Source organism: Danio rerio, chromosome 1 (assembly GCF_049306965.1).
Source record: "Danio rerio strain Tuebingen ecotype United States chromosome 1, GRCz12tu, whole genome shotgun sequence".
Classification (NCBI taxonomy): domain Eukaryota; kingdom Metazoa; phylum Chordata; class Actinopteri; order Cypriniformes; family Danionidae; genus Danio; species Danio rerio.
In genome coordinates, this window is record NC_133176.1 from 17,362,191 (window position 1) to 17,381,167 (window position 18,977).

At 34.0% G+C, this 18,977-nt stretch overlaps 1 protein-coding gene across 7 annotated transcripts in view; it reads right to left on the reverse strand.

Annotated features, from left to right (window-relative positions):
* sgcz (sarcoglycan zeta) overlaps positions 1–18,977 on the reverse strand; it is a 506,688-nt gene that overhangs the window by 286,692 nt on the left and 201,019 nt on the right. For 4 of the 7 annotated variants that reach the window (XM_073950211.1, XM_073950200.1, XM_073950222.1 and 1 more), the window contains exon 1: positions 653–688. The exons of the other annotated variants lie outside the window; for them this stretch is intronic. In XM_073950211.1, the coding sequence (XP_073806312.1) occupies positions 653–673 (21 nt within the window). In that variant the 5' untranslated portion in view covers positions 674–688. Of the gene's footprint in view, positions 1–652; positions 689–18,977 lie in introns of those variants that run through there. 7 annotated transcript variants of the gene reach the window in all.

Consider the following 18,977-nt stretch of genomic DNA (forward strand, 5'->3'; position numbering starts at 1 on the left):
TTATATTCAATTCACCGATAGCACATGTCTTTGTTCTGTGGGGGAAACCGGAGCACCCAGAGGAAATCCATGTGAACATGGGGTGAACATGCAAACTCCACACTGAAATGCCAACTGGCCTAGCACGGACTCGATCCAACGGCCTTCTTGCTGTGAGGCGACAGTGCTAACCACTGAGCCACCATGCTACCCAGCAATAAATTATTCAAATAATAATTTACAGATAAAAGATCATCACTTATTTGCCTGATTATATCAGTTTAAACAAATCAGATCAGTAACCGATTCACAATGAAAATAACTTGCTTTGTTTCATGAATGAATCAGTATTTTGAACAAATCAGAGCCGTGTTTCCTGAAGGTAGGTAGTAAATGTGATTGTGCAACTTAATCTTAATTTCCTTGATATATCTTAATCTTCTGCCATGTTTCCCAAAGGCATCATAGCTTACGTAGCTTGAAAACAGATGTAGCTAATATTTTTTAACATATCAGTACTTATTTGTATTTCAAGTGGTTGAAATAAATTACTTTTTGCTATATTTTGCTGTGAACATTTCATGTATGATATATTTTATATTCCATATGAGAAATCTAAACATAAACTTGTCATTGGACTATATTGCCAATCAAAGTTCTCCTGTCACCTTACCTGAGGTTTCTGCTCTCTCATCCTGTTCTCTGTGTTACAGATTACTACTAACCATCAGCTTTTCTTTGCAGTCTGTCTTCTTCTTCTTCTTTGATGTTTAACGATGGTTGGCATCCAACTTTAAAGGTGCATTACCGCCCCCTTCTGTACTGGAGTGTGGACTGGATTTGGACAGGGATAATTACTGTACCCTATTATTTTGTATTCCCTCACCACCATCTTTTAACTCGTTTCATACTATAACTATCCATATTACACTCCATATCCTATTCGCTAAACCAGTAACTTTTAAGAAATATAATAACTGTGACTTAATGTCTCTTGATGTTTTTCCTAGTATATCCTTTAGTGTGCACCCTTAATACACCATTTCCCTAAATTTTTCTTTAACTTTATCCTTTCACTGTCATACTTTTTACACTTGAGCACCCCATGTTCCACAGATTCAATACTATTAAAATATTCACACCTTCCAGATATGTGTTTACCTATCACATGCAAGTACTTGTTTAACCTACAATGTGCAACCATCATCCTAGTTATAATTTCTTCCTTACGATTTCTTTCAACAGCCCTCCTTACCCCAACCTTCTGTTGAATACTATATGTTTTCCTTTCTTCTCTTCAACCCAACTTTTCAGCCACTTTTTCATAGTTTTTGCCAAATCATTGTTTTAGCTTCTGCTTTCCTTATTTTTTATGTATATTTCTACTTCTGTCCTGCTACTGGCTTGCTTTGCTAAATTATACACAATTTAATTTCCTTTAATCCCAACATGTGCTGGTACCCATGTAAATATTACCTTTATGCCAATCTGACAACATTATGTGTAGCATTCAAGTACCTCATATAGTAAGCCTTGTCTTGATTGCGATTAAAAAGTTTGTAAAGTTTTTAAAACAACTCTGGACTCTGTACATATCACAACCTTTTCAGGTCTGGATTCTTCAATCCACTATAAGGCCAGCCTTACCCTCAAAATTTCTACTGTAAATACAGATAAATTATTAGTTAATCTTTTCTGTCCACTTTATTTGCAGTCACAAGAGCACAGGTCATTTGGGTTAACTTGTTCCATCTGTCACTCATTTTCTTTTTCCTATTTATACCACTTCATTTACTTCTTGTTTGTCAGTATATTGTGAATTGTTATTTGCATTATACTCTATTAGTCACCCTATATTTGTGTCTGTGTGTGATTGTTTTTGTGCTTTGGAAGAGTTTAGGTGCAAACACCTCTATTTGCCATCTGTAAATTTCTTCTAGTATTAGTATTTTTCTCAAGGTCCTATGTTCTGATTCAGTAATTTCACTTTTATAGCAAAGAATAGGTTATTTTCATCACTTTTACCATGAAATTACCGAACATAAATATAAAAGTTTGAGAAAAATGCTCATCGTAGAAGAAAATTCCTGATGGCACTTAAGCTGCGGTCACACTAGACTTTTCTCCCCATAGACTTCAGTTCATACGCACACAAATGCGCCAGACCAGAAAGTTTCGCTGTCAAGTTTTGCAGAAGCGTTGGAAAGTTTAAGCTTGGTGAAGTCTGAACTGTAAAACTGTGTGACCTGAATTTAAAATATGGACCAGTTGCTTGCTTTTTTTAATCATCTTGTTTAATCCCACCCCTTTTCATAGTGCCGTACGACAAAATTGTGCAAGCTCAAGCTCTAGCGTGACTGCAGCTTTAGAGGTTTCTGCATCTAAACTCTTCAATTAAACGTTTTGTGCTGTATTTTACTTGAACACTTTATTGTAATATAACAGGGAAGACGACAAACAAACAAAAACAGAAAGACATATCAAAGTTAAACCATTGAACTAAACTAATGATTGAAACTATTTTAAAATAAGTTGATAAAATAAAATATGCTTGAAATGCTGGGGAAAAAATAGTTACTACTTCCATTGAACAGTGAAGTTTAAACCCTGTAAGAGTTCTTACACAATCATGTTACACAAATTAGTAGGGAATACATGTGGAATTGGAATGTGCGGTCGTAACCTTGCAAATACACAATGCTCCTAAGAGCCTAGATACATTGCTATCAAGAAACCCAGCGAAGATGACTTAATTAACATGTAAATCATCCAAAAAAATCACTTATATTTCCTATGAGCAAACAATGAAAATACACTTGTCATATTGTGTACTTGTCAAGACCAATTATAGAAATACAGCAAAAACTATATGAGTAAATGGAAGAGGGAGAGACAGATGGATGGAGTGATGACCCTGGAGAAAAGCAACAACAACAACATTTCATTTCCTCAAATCACGCATTATTGCCGGATTGATTCATTGGTATAGAGAAAGAGAAAGAGAGAGAGAGAGAGACTCAAATCTCAGTTAACTCAGATGGAAAACATTGACCTGGGAGAAGTTAGGAAAAGCCTGATTTAACAGCACACTTTTTCTTTCTCATCTTTCACTTTTTTCTTTTCTCTCTCTTTCTCGCTCTCTTTGGGAGTCATTAACATCCTTAAGAACTCCATTAACGATACTGATAACCCTCTGCATCATAGAGACAGCTAGAGTGTAGCACCCCACTGACACGTGTGCGCACACACAAATGAAAGTGTGTATGTGTGCCTACTACTTATCCTTAAAAAGCTATAACTCAGCAGCACTAACAAATAAAAACACTGATTTGCTTTACTTTTGTATTATTAATGATGGTTTAGTTGTTATTTGTAATGCAACAACAGTTATTAATTCATTCATTCATTCATTTTCTTTTTGGCTTAGTCCCTTTATTAATCAGAGGTCACCACAACAGAATGAACTAACTTATTGAATGAACTGCTAACTTATCCAGCATGTTTATGCAGCGGATGCTCTTCCAGCTGCAACCCATTACTAGGAAACACCCAGACACTCATTCACACACACACGCAAACACACTACGGACAATTTAGCTTACCCAATTCACAAATAGCGCATGTCTTTGGACTGTGGGGGAAACCGGAGGATTTTTACATTTCTGAATAAATAATTGTTTTAAACAAATCAGCTTTGTGATTAATAAATCAATTACAATAAATTTGATTTATTTCTTTTCTGAATCATTCAGTATTTCAAACAAAAATAAGTTGAGTAAACTACTTAGTGAATCACCCATAAAGCTGCTTATTTTGGTTCCTGAAAGAATCAGGTTTGTGAATTATTTAATAAATAACCTTTGTAGAATGTCACTTTTTTTGTTTTTTTAGGGTGCTTTTATACCACTTTTGTTTCGGAACCTGTCTCGTTTGCCCAGTTAACGCGGTTCGTTTGGCGTATGTGAAACCACCAATCGCTCTCGGATCCGCGCCAAATCAATCGCTCTGTGATCACTTGAATGAGGTGTTCTCGGCTCAAATGAAACGAACTCTGGAGCGAATCGATTACAGTGCTAAAGCGTTATGATATGATCCGAGCGCGGTTTTATCACTGTGTTTTATGGATATGTAATAGGCATACGGCTATATGAAGAGAGAATTATGAGTAGGGCGGAAAGTTTCACGAGTCTCCGGATGCCCACAAACAAATGATAATCTCCTGGTAATCTCGCGTTTCCCTCCCGGTTCTCAAATAGGCTACATCGCGCACCCTTCTCACCCCTCCCCACTGCATCTCTCCTCACTCTTCAGACACATCGCGTGCACCTTGTCAAACACCACCAAACCACCACCTCTCCTGACAGTTAAGCGGGACTCTGCAAAATAAACTCTGACACTCTGACCAATGTAAGGAGAGTTTACTCACACGTGACTTGTTTTAGCTCTTTTGGTCCGATTAGAAACTTTGCAGTGTTAAAGAGAACGGCTCCAAGAGCAAGAACCAACAATGTATTATTTGTAATCTCTGTTTCGGAACTACTGAATCGATTCACAGGTGTGAAAGTACCCTATGAATCAGCATTTTAAAACAAATCAGATGAGTGAATGTTTAGGAAAAAAATATAGAAAAATATATAGAAAAATGTTTTGAGCAGTTCAGTGGTAAATGTGATGAATCCAAACAAGTTAAAAATTTAGGTTGTGAATGAAAGGACAGTTTTAAATGAATCATTTCATCAGTTTGAACAGTCACTATTTGACACCTATTGGTGAAAGCATATTCATTCATTTTCCTTCAGCTTTCTTTTTAGTCACCATGGGTCTCCACAGTCAAATGAACCGCCAACTTAAAAAAACATGCTTTACACTGCGGATGCCCTTCCAGCTACAATAGAACTGGAAACACACATACACTCTCAAATGCACACACATACACTACAGCCAATTTAGTTTATTCAATTCCCCTACTGTAGGTCTTTAAACTGTAGGGGAAACCGGAGCACCTGGAGGAAAACCCATGCCAACATGAGGAGAACATACAAACTCCACACAGAATGCCAACTGGCCCAGCCAGAACTCGAACCAGTGATATTCTTGCTATGAGGTGACAGTGATATATAATATAAATACCACATTATGTCTGAAATGTATTTTGCAAATTGTACATCTATTTCATAAATATAATTTGCACAATAATTCACATGTAGTTCATCGGCTACTCTGCTTTTATAACTAAATCAGACCAACTACAATGGGTCACACTGACAAAATTACTTCTACAGATAGAATTCATTTAGAATTCATTCATTTAAAAACCCTTTTAAATGAACATGTGCATATTTTCACTTTCAAACGTGCATCACTGTGAATTTTGGTGGCTTTTTGTATTAGTGTGAGAGAAAGAAAGAGAAAAATAAAGTGCAAGATGGACTAGTGAGTGCTTTGAGGTGATTGGTTCTTGCATTTGTAATTCCATTACATGAATAATTTTTTACCTTCTCTCCGAAATCACACTGAGTAGACTGAGTCACACTGAGTTTTGCTCACTGAAACTGAGAAAGAAAAATGTGGGTACTTGTCCTTTATAGAGCGGTACACATGAGGGTTGTTCTCAACTATAAAACAGCATTTAAAAACAACTTGACTTGATATAATGGAACACATATGCATATATATATATTCTGTGCTGATGGTAATCCGTAGCAGTATAGTAGTAAAGTATACTAGATATCACATAAAGGCATTCTATTCAAGCCATTAAACCAGTGGGCGGATTGACTCTCTCCTGAAGTCATGTAAAAATCATGTTTTTCTCTCCTGTGGGAAAGTTCAGCAAGGTGTGTGGAGACAGCATGTCACCAATAGAGCTCAGCTCCATAAACCTGTGTGTGTGTGTGTGTGAGTGAGTGCAGAAAAGGTGAAAAACAAGGATCAGCCCCCCATTGTGGGTGCATTGAGGCAGCTAGTTACAGTATTCTATTGTGCCGCAGGGCTTTTGAAGAGGCTGTTAGCAACCTAGGCTAGTTTATGCTTTCCCTGCCCCTCGGCACTCACATTGTCATAATATGGGCAAGCAACGATGCCTGCATGTGTGTATGTGCGCATCTATTTCCATTTTCCTTGCTCGCACACACACACACACACACACACACGCATGCTGGATGACACTAGGTGACTGTGACACCATGTCCTGATTATTCTCTGGCTGTGGAGAAACACTGGCGGTTGAAATGACTCAGGTGCACTGAAAATACCACAGGCATTATCCAATCTTGATCTTGTCAACAGAATTACATTTGAAAAACAGCCGTTGAGCTCTTTAATGAAGGAGACGGGATGAAAACAATGGTAAGGACATAACACAATGTTGTATTAAGATAATGGAGTTTCTGTTTTGTTACTTCATGAGTTTAGTTTTCATTTATAAATATGTATTTTTTTATAAATAAAAAAACGTAAACATGACAGTGAAGTGTTTCAAATCAATAAATCAATCAATTAATCAAATTCAATCATATATAAAGTTGAAGTGAGAATTATTAGCCCTGTTTATTTTTTCCTCAATTTCTGTTTAAGGGAGAGCAGATTTTTTTTCAACACATTTCTAAACATAAGAATTTTAATAACTTATCTCTAATAACTGATTTATTTTATTTTTGCCATGATGGCAGTAAATAATATTTGACTAGATATTTTTTAAAACATTAATATTCAGCTTAATGTGACATTTAAAGGGTTAACTAGGTTAGGTTAACTAAACAGGTTAGGGTAATAAGGCAAGTTATTGTATAACAATGGTTTGCTCAGTAGAACAGTGGTCCCCAACCAACGGGCCGTGGACCGGTACCGGTCCGTGGAACAATTAGTACCGGGCCATATAAGAAATCATAAATTATTTATGTAGAAAATATTCCCCCTGCGATTTGTTTTCTTCCACTCACCCCCGCCATCTCACGTGAAATGGACTATGCCAAAATCATTGTTCAAAAATCAACTGTTGTTGACAGTTTAAAGTTATAAAACAGGTATGATAGAGTGCAAATCAGCAGAGCATTTAAGGATTGTGCATATATGTGTGCGTGCATCGCTAATTACACAAAATCATTGCAATATGTATCTATATGGAGTTTCACGTAATCATGCTCATTAGGGCTGTAACATGCCAATGCATACATTTAATTCGGCTATACGGTTGTCTTATTGTTAATATGTTCGTCAGTTGAAATGTTTGGCACAGATGTTATGTATTTGATGCATATAAACCTTGACTGAAACATAATCAGACCGCAATAGTGCAACTAGCGCATGCACACTGAGTTGTTCATGATTAACCTGGATGCACGAGCGCAGCAGCTGTGTTCACATGAAGACCCGCCCCCCCTGAAGGAAACCGGAGCATCCAGAGGAAACCCACGCGAACACGGAGAGAACATGTAAACTCCATACAGAAATGCCAAATGGTCCAGCTGGGACTTGAACCAGTGACCTTCTTGCTGTGAGGAGACCACTAACCACTGAGCCACTTTGTCGCCATATATGTATTAAAAAGTACTTGTACTGCATATTTATAAAATATACATATTTATATACTATAAACATAATTAGCAACAATATTTTTTTCCTAATCCATCCCTCATGGCTGTAGGCTAACCACTTTCAACCAGTTTCAAATTTTCCCTGTATCACTTTCTCTCTCACTGGGCCATTTCAGTAAGATATCATCAAGCCGGCTGGTAAAAGTGAGGCCTTTCAGCCTAAAAAAAAAAAAATCTCTCTCCCTTCTTCTCCGTGCAGTCCTTAAAAAAGCACACTCACGCTAACCACAGAGCTCAGCCATGTCATTTCCACATCAAGCCAGTCTGCATGGACAGGGCAGAGAGAGAGAGCTCTTTCCACATGACTGTACTCTCCAATCATACACAGCTGAAGAGGAGACAGGATTTCTGATTTCCATGCCACTTTGCAGGCACATTGATCACAAAAGCACTCAAAACACACACGTCTCCTAAAGTATAGGTTACTGTGCTGAGTGCAGTCACATACATCAGTTCCTGCAGATCACATAATCAAATGCATCTTAAAAATGGATGTGTATACTGTTTATGCCTTGAAGAGTAAACATTTGCATGACCTTTATTTATGACCTCAATGCAAGATAAGAAGTTTTAATATGGAATAAAGATGTGCATTTATCTTTGGTATCACCAACACAAAAGAAGTGTATTATTAAGGTAAGAAGAGTATTCATCATGGATATAAAGGATGAAAAAGTGTTTTTATGCATTTACGTGCTTACTTTAGGATTGAGACAATACATTACTTGTTTTTTTTTTTTTCATATGTTCTAATTCAGCATATCTGCATACTGTCAATGGAACCCCTGGTGAGTTTGTAGAATGTAAAAAATGGCAAAAGTTGGAAAATTCTCTTTGCCTCTGATTGGATGATTAGTGTGATGGCTAATAGAGAATTTGTTGTGTTTTCTATCTGTGTGTACTTCTTCCAAAATTAGCTTAAAAAATTTAACTTCTAGAAGATTGGTCAATTATTAATTAATTTAATTTAAATAATTCATTTAATTTAATTTAATTTAATTTAATTTAATTTAATTTAATTTAATTTAATTTAATTTAATTTAATTTAATCTAATTTAATCTAATTTAATTTAATTTAATTTAATTATTTTTTCTTTATTTCATTTTATTTTATTTTATTTAAACTTGTAATTTAATTTAAACATTGGTTATAAAAGCCCAAAATAGACAAACAGCATGACTACAATAGCATGTAAATATTGTCACTTTAAATTCAATAATTGTCATTGTAATTTAGCTATTGCAATATATATATTTCTTATTTCCATGCATTACAACTCAACGATTCATTATAGGTAAGTCATAATATACAATAATGAAAGTACATTTTTTCACCAAGGCCACATTAAGCCAAAATACAGTGATATCATTTTAAATAAAGTTAAGGTAATATAACTAATTTTAGGATCTATATGAGTTTTCACCAAGTTTTACAAATTCCAAAAAGCTTTTTTTTATTATAGTTTAATCATAAACATAATAGCAGAATCTAGACAGAGTAATAGAAACTTACTTGCTACTTATTTGTTAAAAAATTGAATAATAAATAAAAAATAAAAAGCACCAGCGTTAAACACTTCTGATGGTTTCTGAACAAGAGCTGCTGTAGCTACAGCCAAGAGAGGGAAAGAGAGAGAGAGAGAAGATTTTACACTTGAGAAAGCAAAGGAAAAGGAAAGACAGAGAGCGGGGAAATGCAGCGGCGGATTAGTGAGCAAAGTAGTTGTGAGCGGCAGACAGTGAAAGAAACAGTGCTCTCTTTACATGTTTTTAATTTCATTAAAAATGTAAAATGGCTTTGTGGAATATGCGGCGTTTGGGAAAGCAGTGCTAGGAAGAGCTCAGGGCTCCATCTAATCAAAGAGAAGCAGAACGAAGCATGCAGAAAAGCGCCTCATCTGCCTCATGCACAAGCAGGAGATAAACATTCGCTACACATACAGTCAAAACCTCCCCAGTCCAGCACCCATACTCAGCCCAAGTACTGTTTTCCACTAATCTAGCATCCTTCAAAGGATTTTCCTGTTTATTTTCCTCAAAACTATGCTTTCACAGAAGCATTACATCAACTAAACTTGTTCAAAGACAATACACCAACCCACTATGGTGTCTGGTGAAGGCCTTTTTCAGTCTAACCAGAGGATACAGTCAATAACAGCATTCGATATATTTAGTATTCACTAGTTTCATCTCAAATGTTTCTGCAGAATTTGGAGGTTGATGTGAGGTTTGGGAAAACGCATAGACTGGGTTTTATGTTCTACGGGTGACGTTTTATTGAAATGAACTGCACACAACATCATCTTGGTTACCTTGAAGCTGACATTAGCAGGATGTTTTGCAGAAAACTGCCTCTTTTATTTGATTTGGTAGCACCACTTGGAAGCAGGCCTTCACATTCTGAAACTGGACCCATGGTGTTACATTGTTCAGCTTGAGTGGAGTTACTTGAGTGAGAACAATGGCAAAGTTGCATTATACTGTAGTTATGCATGGTAATTTGACTGCACACACTAGTAATTTGCAAGCTCGTGCTTTTGCTTGACTTGTGTCAGAAGTGCACTGAACTCAAGTGGCACACAGTGTCTGTCGAATACAGTGTTCAAGCAATTTCCACTTTGACCTCATTGCCACTAACCTTTTAAATCATAGGCGGTAATTACGAGTCAATTTGCATGACATATGCAATGCCAGTCTTCGCAATGAGAGGTCCACATGATGTCTGTGAGTGTGATTTTCACACATTAATTAGCTACAGGGAAAATGTAATGGACAAAAAAAAGGATATTATTAACCCATCTGATGCTTCTTTGGTCAACATGTTTTACTAAATAAATCTACTGTACTCTATTTAAGCTCAATAGTGTTTATAAGGATATACAATTAATATTTTCATTGTAAAACCACTAAATAAAATCAAATGTACAAATCTTAACTATAACAACCTAATATATCAAAGTAAAAATATGCTATTTTTTTACACTGGATTGTTTTACAGTTGGTTTCCATTGTTTGTCAAATCAAGTACAATACAGTATTTGATTGACTGATTGCTTGGTTTGTTGCTTAATTAATTGGTTGGTTAGTTTGTTGGTTGGTTATATGGTTGGTTGATTGGTTGGTTGGTCAAGAAATTTTAACAGCTTATTATGATTATCTAATAATCAAATATTTCACAGTACTGGGTTGCAGCTGGAAGGGCATCCGCTGTGTAAAACATATGTTGGATAAGTTGAACCTCCATTATGCTTTGGTGACCCCTGATGAATAAAGGGTCTAAGCTGAAGGAAAATGAATGAATAAATGAATGAATTAATTAATTAATGCATAATCTATTATCAATAAAAACCCTTACTGACCTTTTTGTTCAATTGAATGCATCACTGAATACAAATATACATCTATTAAAATATATACTGCATATATATATATATATATATATATATATATATATATATATATATATATATATATATATATATATATATATATACATACATATACATACATATAAATATATAACTATAAAATAAAATAACTAGCCCAATGGATTTTGTATGTTAGCATTCATGTCCAGTAGCTTATTAAGATTAACAGCAAGATAACTTTAGTCAGCGAGCTTCACTAGAGAAATTTTGCAGGTTAAGAATCTGACTTCACGAATCCATCAAACAAAAATAAAATAAAATCACTTCAATTAGCTTGAGGATTATTTGCTCCATCACTGTCTCCCTTTGCTTCTTTGCTAACTTAAAAGTTAAGCTAAAGTGATGAAGCCTCCCCCATTCCTCTCTCTCTCTCTCTCTGCAGTTCGGTACAGATGAAATGAATTAGCTACAGCAGTCCAATCCCATCATGCCTCAGCTTCTTCAGAAAAAAAAAAAAAAAACACAAATACATAAATCAATTCCAACGATTGCACGCTGACACATGAATAACTGTACACAACCTTCAGACCCTCCTCCTTCTCTACTGCTTCTCAGCTCTGAAAAAGAACAGACCCTCCCTCAAAGCAAAGCTTTATTTTTCCTCTTCTAACCTACAGCACCAGCAAACATTTGAATAATTATGCAAATTCTCATCCAGAAAAGTGTAAAAATAATGATCAATAGCCTATGAAAAATGAATCAGCACAAGACGAAGCATCTCCGTTAGCTCTTCCTCTCACTCTCTGTCTTGCCTCTCATCATGAAAGAGTTCAAAAAGATAGAGAGTTAAGTAAGAAAATACACTCAAAATAAAGCAAACACGCTAATAAATGAATAACCAGCAGCTAAGCTTAGAGGACACAAATGTGCAGCCCTCTTAAATTGCTTGATTTTAGAGGGTTCATATTTATTATTTTCAGCAATTTACATGTTAGTATTCATGATTTTATTTATTTATTTATTTATTTATTTATTTATTTATTTATTTATTTATTTATTTATTTATTTATTTATCTATTTATTTATTTGTTTATTTATTCATTTATTCATTCATTCATTTATTTTTTGCTTTTTTTCACAAGCAGACTTAAATAAACAATTCGGGCAAATTTATACATCAAAATATCATAACCTCATATAACGCCAATTCTGTTGATACAGTATGGTAATCTTGTTACTGCAAAAACACTTGTGGACACCGTTAACATAGGGCTTCCTTTTGGCAGAGTATAGTTTTAACTAGCATCTGTGGATGTAACTATGTATTTTGGTAATTGACAATGGTTTGCCAAAGTAGTTCTAACCCCATGTGATGATATTGCTTATATTGTAGATGTATTACCATTCTTGATGCAGTGCCGCCTGAGGGATAGGAGATCAAGGTTGTGCCCTTGTCCTTTACACACTGAAATTCCTCCAGATTCCTTGATTCTTGTAATTATGTTATGCAGTGTTGAAGATGAAATATCCCTTTATATACATTTCAATAGTTTTATCACAAATTTGTCAGAAAACTGGCGCTCCTCAGCCTGTCTTGGCTCCTGAAGAACTAGACTTTTTTCGGATGCTGCTTTTGTACCTAATCATAAGTACAATCACCTGTTGACATCACCTGTTTCAAATCAAATAATTATTTAACCAATTTATCTGATTACTAGCCCTAAAGTGCTTCTGTTCCAACTTTTTTGGAATGTGTTGCAGGTCTGAATGACAGAAAAGGATGCATATTTACATATGAAATTAAGTTAACCAGGCAAAACATGAAATAATGTGTGTTCATAAAGTCTGCAATGAAATACAAGTCAAAGTAAATTTGGAAATCAATACCATAAGGCAAAGTAGCACCATCTCGGACTAAATACAAGGGCTATGCTAGTATTGTTGAATTAAATAAGCAAACAGTGTAAATGAAATATGACAACAAGGTGCTGCGGTGCTAGAAACTTGTATTATTGTTGGCTAAGTGAACAAGTCGTTCACAATGGAGATTCTTTAACAAACGAATCGCTCCCTCTATTAGAATGAGGAGTGAAAGCAGGAGAGAGGTGAGTTTCAGAACAAGGATTTTATCAAAATTAACAGGGAGGGAGGATAATACATTTCAATGGACACAATCACACATGCTCTTTGTCTGCTATTGCTTTGCGGTCCCTCATCCATCAATGTAGAAAAGTGATGCAAAATTATAATTTTCCTAATTTATAAAAATATTAACGTAACGATCACTGGTTAAACTCTTGATCATAGATGTATGTGTATATGTGTATATATCTCTAGCTCTGGATGGCCAGTCCTCCACTGCACCTTGGTCCAGCGATAATTTTAAAGGAGCGCTATCCTGTACTAAAATGGTGGCTCTATTGACGCATTCCTTCCAATAGACAACAATAGCATAGGCGACATCTAATGTATATCTACGTTAGAAAACAATTGATGAGAATATGAAGTTTCACTATTATTACGGTCGTTATTTATCATAAAGTTGCAGTTTACAAAGACAAAGCATTTTCCCTATACCAACACTTGGATACTTGTAGGCCATAAAAGCACAAGTATAAATCAATATATCATATATAAATACATAAACACCCTACAATTTGCTTAATGCTACATGAAAAATCAGATTTTTTTTTTTTTTTTTTTTTTGCGGTTACTAAGCATGCAGCATCTATTTTACCCTTGCAACTGCTGACTTTATTTATCATAGAGTTCTTATTTATTTATGTGTTCATTCATCCGTTTGGCTATTTATTTTACCTCAACACATGCTATATTACTGTTTTAGCCAGAGTATCACATCAATACATAAACACCATTCACTTCATGCTGCACCGAAAAATGATTCTCAGGTCTGGATAAACAATAACAGAGCATCATTCTTTACCCCACTGTGATAACTGTGATTATTTATCATAGAGTATCCAGCATTTATCTATTTCTTTGCTTGCTTCATTTGGGGAATTTTGAATTCAAATTGACACTTACTATTATTATTTTTAGAATAATTATAGGTCAGAATATCACATCCTCATTATAACAATATATTAACCCCATGTAATTTACTCACAAAACCACAAACAAAACTATGACTTAAGCAATTTCTGAGCATCAAATCTGTCCTTTTCAACAGTGATTACTGTTGTTGTTTATCATTTCTGCATGTGGAGCATTCAAAATATGGGTGGCTTTTACAACAGATGCTGCTGTTGGATATTTGTGAATGGGAGTTGTGTTTGTGTGTGTGTGTGCGCATTAGGTAAAGAAAGAGAGGTAGAGCTTTATGAATAGCTCAGAACGAATGAAGTGACAAGGCTGTATATCATAACAGTAATCCTGTTCGCACAGAAAACAATGGAAGTAACTGATAGCAGGCCAAGAATTGCGTACAAACAGAAGCGCTTGATAGCATTCTCATAATCCCATATAGTGTGGCTGTCCTGCTGGCAACGTTTGTGAACAATTAATATATTTCTTATTGGCTGAATGAACTGGTTGGTAGCATGACTGCATTAATGAAATGATTGATGAGTGTTTGGGCTCTTTAGAAATAAATTATTATTATTATTATTATTATTATTATTATTATTATTATTATTATTATTATTATTATTATTATTATTATTTTATCTTGATATTAAAAGAGGGGAATGTAAAATGTTAGATTAAGTTAAATATTATTTTATTTTTATTTAATTTTTTCTACTGTATATTAAAAGAAAAAATACTAAATAATAATAAAATAATAATAATAATAATAATAATAATAATAATAATAATAATAATAATAATTTATTAAATACAATAATTCATTTATTCATTCAATTTCTTTTCAGCTTAGTCCCTTTATTAATTCGGGGTCACCACAGCGAAATGAACCCCCAACATATCAATTAGCCCACAATTTAGCCCACCCAATTGCACAATTCTTGCTGTGAGGCACCAACACTACCTACCTTATTATTATTATTATTATTTTATTAATAATAATAATAATAATTATTATTATTAGTATTATTATTTGAGCAAGTTGTCACATAGATATAATTAAAATTACTGTTTAAATTATAATATAATTGTATAATATAATTAAATGAATATTATTATTGTATAATAATAATAATAATAATAATAATAATAATAATAATAATAATAATGATAATAATAAGTATTATTATTATTATTATTATTATTATTATTATTACAGTAAGCATTTTTTTATTTATTAACTTATATATACCATGAAAAGTAAATGTCATAACATTTTTAAATTATGTTATTTTTTTCATGAAAATATGCAGGAAAACACTTATTTAGAGATGATTCTCTTTTGATGACAATGAAATGAAATTATGTTGAAATTTCACATAATTATGTGTTGTTTGTGAAATTGAGAAAACAAGCATAATGCTGTCTCAGGCTGCATTTACACAACAACAAGATTTTCCTTCTACTGTAAAAAAGTTTCAACATTTTCAAAGCCATCCGCATTTACACATTCAGGAAAAATATCAAAGACATTAGCTATGTTTCTGTTCAAAAATGTGAATTAACTTTATGTGAAAAAACTGTATTACCGCATGAAAGACATGCAAATAAAGCAGCGTTTCCATCCAACGATTCAAAGCAAACAAAATTGTCACTTCCTAAATATCTGGTCCCAAATATCAACAGTAGAAACATAATTTGCTGCGGTAGGAGAAGCTGCGTGAATCTTTTCTTCATTTAGTAAATGACTTGCGCCTCAGAAGACAATGATTACATGCAGGGAATGTGCGGTGGCGTTTGAAGGCGTGAGACGCGGAGCAGAGACGCTCTTGATTCTGGAGGTCGTTAATAATATAATAACTGTAATACTTAAACGGTTAAGATGTTTATAATGACCAAAACAACATTTCATAGTATGAGCATATGTTTTTCATGGGCATTTTCAAAATTGATCTTGGTGTTTCCATCAACTGGTTTTTATGCGCATATCCAAAATGTAGGTGAATGAAAGCTTAGCTAATGTATTGTGTATGCCAACATTTTCTTTAATCTACACCTTTCTCAACATCTACTATGCATGTGCATAATGAAATCATTTCAAAGATGCTCTTTTTCATTGTTTACACAGACACATAAACAGCCTTTTCAAAAACATTTGATTTATCAGTTTTTAGTCCCAAAAACACCATAGTTCTGTAAACAAACAGACAAAATGCCTGAAAAACTTCGCATTTTTGGGGCTGAAACGTTGTCTTGTAAAAGCTCCTCAGTCTCTGTCAACTTCCTTCTAAAACATGTGAGGAAAAAAAGTAAAATAAATAATTCAATACTTCTCTTACAGGCAGAAATTTTTTCTATCTGTAGGAAGCCTGAAATCCCAACTTTTTATATGAGCCAACTCCATTTGAAAACAATGTTCTCTGGTTTGGTAATTAGTTTGAAAGAACACAAGGTACAGTCTATCCTGTCTGACCTTAACTACAAGCAAACATGAAATCCATTCTCTGGATCTCATTAACCGCCTCAGTTCCATTAAACACTGATGGGCACATTAGAGGAAAAATGTCCATAAAATGTGTGAAACTGACCATTTTTCAATTATAATATTTTAGTTACTGTAAATTAATTGAAGAGTGATTTTAAAATAATATTACTAGTAATTACAAACATTTAACTTTTGTGCAGTTACTGTGTCGTTACATTGTAACTACATCGTAGTTACATCCAATATATTATTTATAAATATATATGTTTATTTCTTACTGTATTTTGGTTATTTATAGTTGACTACGTAATTATACACAGTACACATGTAACTACAAACTTAGTAACTACGTTAGTACATTGTAATTAAATTGCCATTGCAGTGTAATTGCACCCAATATAATATGTATAAACCTAAATGTTTATTTGTATATTTTATTGACAGCTCACCACTAAATGACACTGTCCATCATAAAAAAGGTAACATTATTTTCTAGTGTTTTTTTTCCCCGCTTTGATGCACAATCTAAAATTATAGCAAGCTGACATACTCTGTAAATAATATGATCTGAAATAAAACTGCATAGGTCCCCACCAAAGTCAAGAACAAACCAACGTCCTTGCAGTAGTCATTAAAGGGATAGACCACCCAAAAATGAAAATGTAATCATTATTTACTCTCCCTCAAGTGGTTCCAAACTTCTATAAGTTTCTGTCTTATGTTAAGCATAAGAGATGACATTTTGAAAAAAAAGCTGAAAACATGCAACCATTGACTTCCATGGTAGGAAATACAGATATTGTTTACAGGTTTCCAGCTCTCTTCAAAAAGGAGCATGTGTATTCTATGTGTTTTTAACAGAATAAATGAACTCATAGTTGTTTAAAACAAGTAAACTGTGAGTTAACAATGACAGATTTTTTTTTTTTTTTTTTTGGGTGTACTATATTTTTAACATATTTATAAGAATGTTTCTTCATGTCCCCCAAACCCCCAAGGCTTATTGTGTCTACTCAGCACTTCTAATCATCATTTATTGAGTTTTTGTTTTTCCCACCAAACACTGAATGTACACAACATTCAACAGCACAACATGTAATCATTCCCATCTACCACATAAACTATCAATTTAATCTATAAAAAGATCAACATTAATCATAATAAGCATATTCAATACACTTCAAACTTTTAAAACTAGCCTGCTTTATCCAAACACATTGCTCAAACAGAAGAGTTCTCCAGAGTCCACTTGGTTAGCATATAGATTGCCTGCATGACTGCTCAGCCTATAGAATGTAACGTATAGCGAGGCATGTGTCGACACAGCCCGCTCTCTCTAACATTAATCTACATTAAGTCAATGGTAATCCTGCTGGAGTCATACCGAGTCAAAGAAAGGTTTGCTGTGTAGGCAAAGTTACCCTCCAAATGAAAATGATTGCCGTGTGACTAAACACGTGTTCAGCTGGTTGTTCAAGATTGCGAGAGAGAAAACGAAGAGGTAAAGACTGTTTGAAGAGGGTACAGTGCCAAACATTTTGGGTAATGATGAAATAAATGGAACTAAATGAGGATATTATGGCTTGCTTGTAAAAGTGTGTTTGTTATGCATGAATTGTTGGAGCACTTGACTGTTTTTAATATATGCGAGAGATATTTATACTGGCACAGACATACAAATGTATCTATATTAAAACCTGCATAGTTTAAACTTTAATGTCCACACACCCACACACAAACACAGAGCTGTCTACAGTATACATTTTATCATACACTGTATGTTTATAGGATTTAAGATTTAAAGATGCAATAAAACTCTTTATTATATGCAATGATGAAATCTTTTTAAAACAGTCCTGTATTTTTTTAAATATATATCATTAGTATTAAATTAAATTAAATTAAATTAAATTAAATTAAATTAAATTAAATTAAATTAAATTAAATTAAATTAAATTTTCGGCTTAGTCCCTTTATTCGCCACAGTGGAATGAACTGCCAACTTATCCAGCATATGTTTTATGCAGTGAATGCCCTTCCAGCTGCAACCCATCACTGGGAAACACCCATACACTTTTACATTCATACACATACACTATGGAAAATTTAGCTTAAATAATTCACCTATAGCGCATGTCTTTGGACTTGGGTAAACCGAAGAACCTGGAGGAAACCTGCGCAAACACGAAGAGAACATGCAAACTCCACAAAGAAATGCAAACTGACCCAGCCGAGACTAGAACCAGCAACCTTTTTGCTGTGAGGCAAGAACGCTACCCACTGCACCACTGTGCCCTTTAATTTAATTTAATTTGATTTAATTTAATTAAATTAAAAAAATGCATCTGGAGGCCATTATAAAATAAAATAAAAAAAATGGGACAAGTGCAATATTTCATAAAGAGTCGATACCTGTAAAATGATAATTTAAATAAACAAAATATTTAACCATTCAATAACTGAGTTTTCGTCAAAGGCTGTGTCCATGCAAAACGTATAAAATGG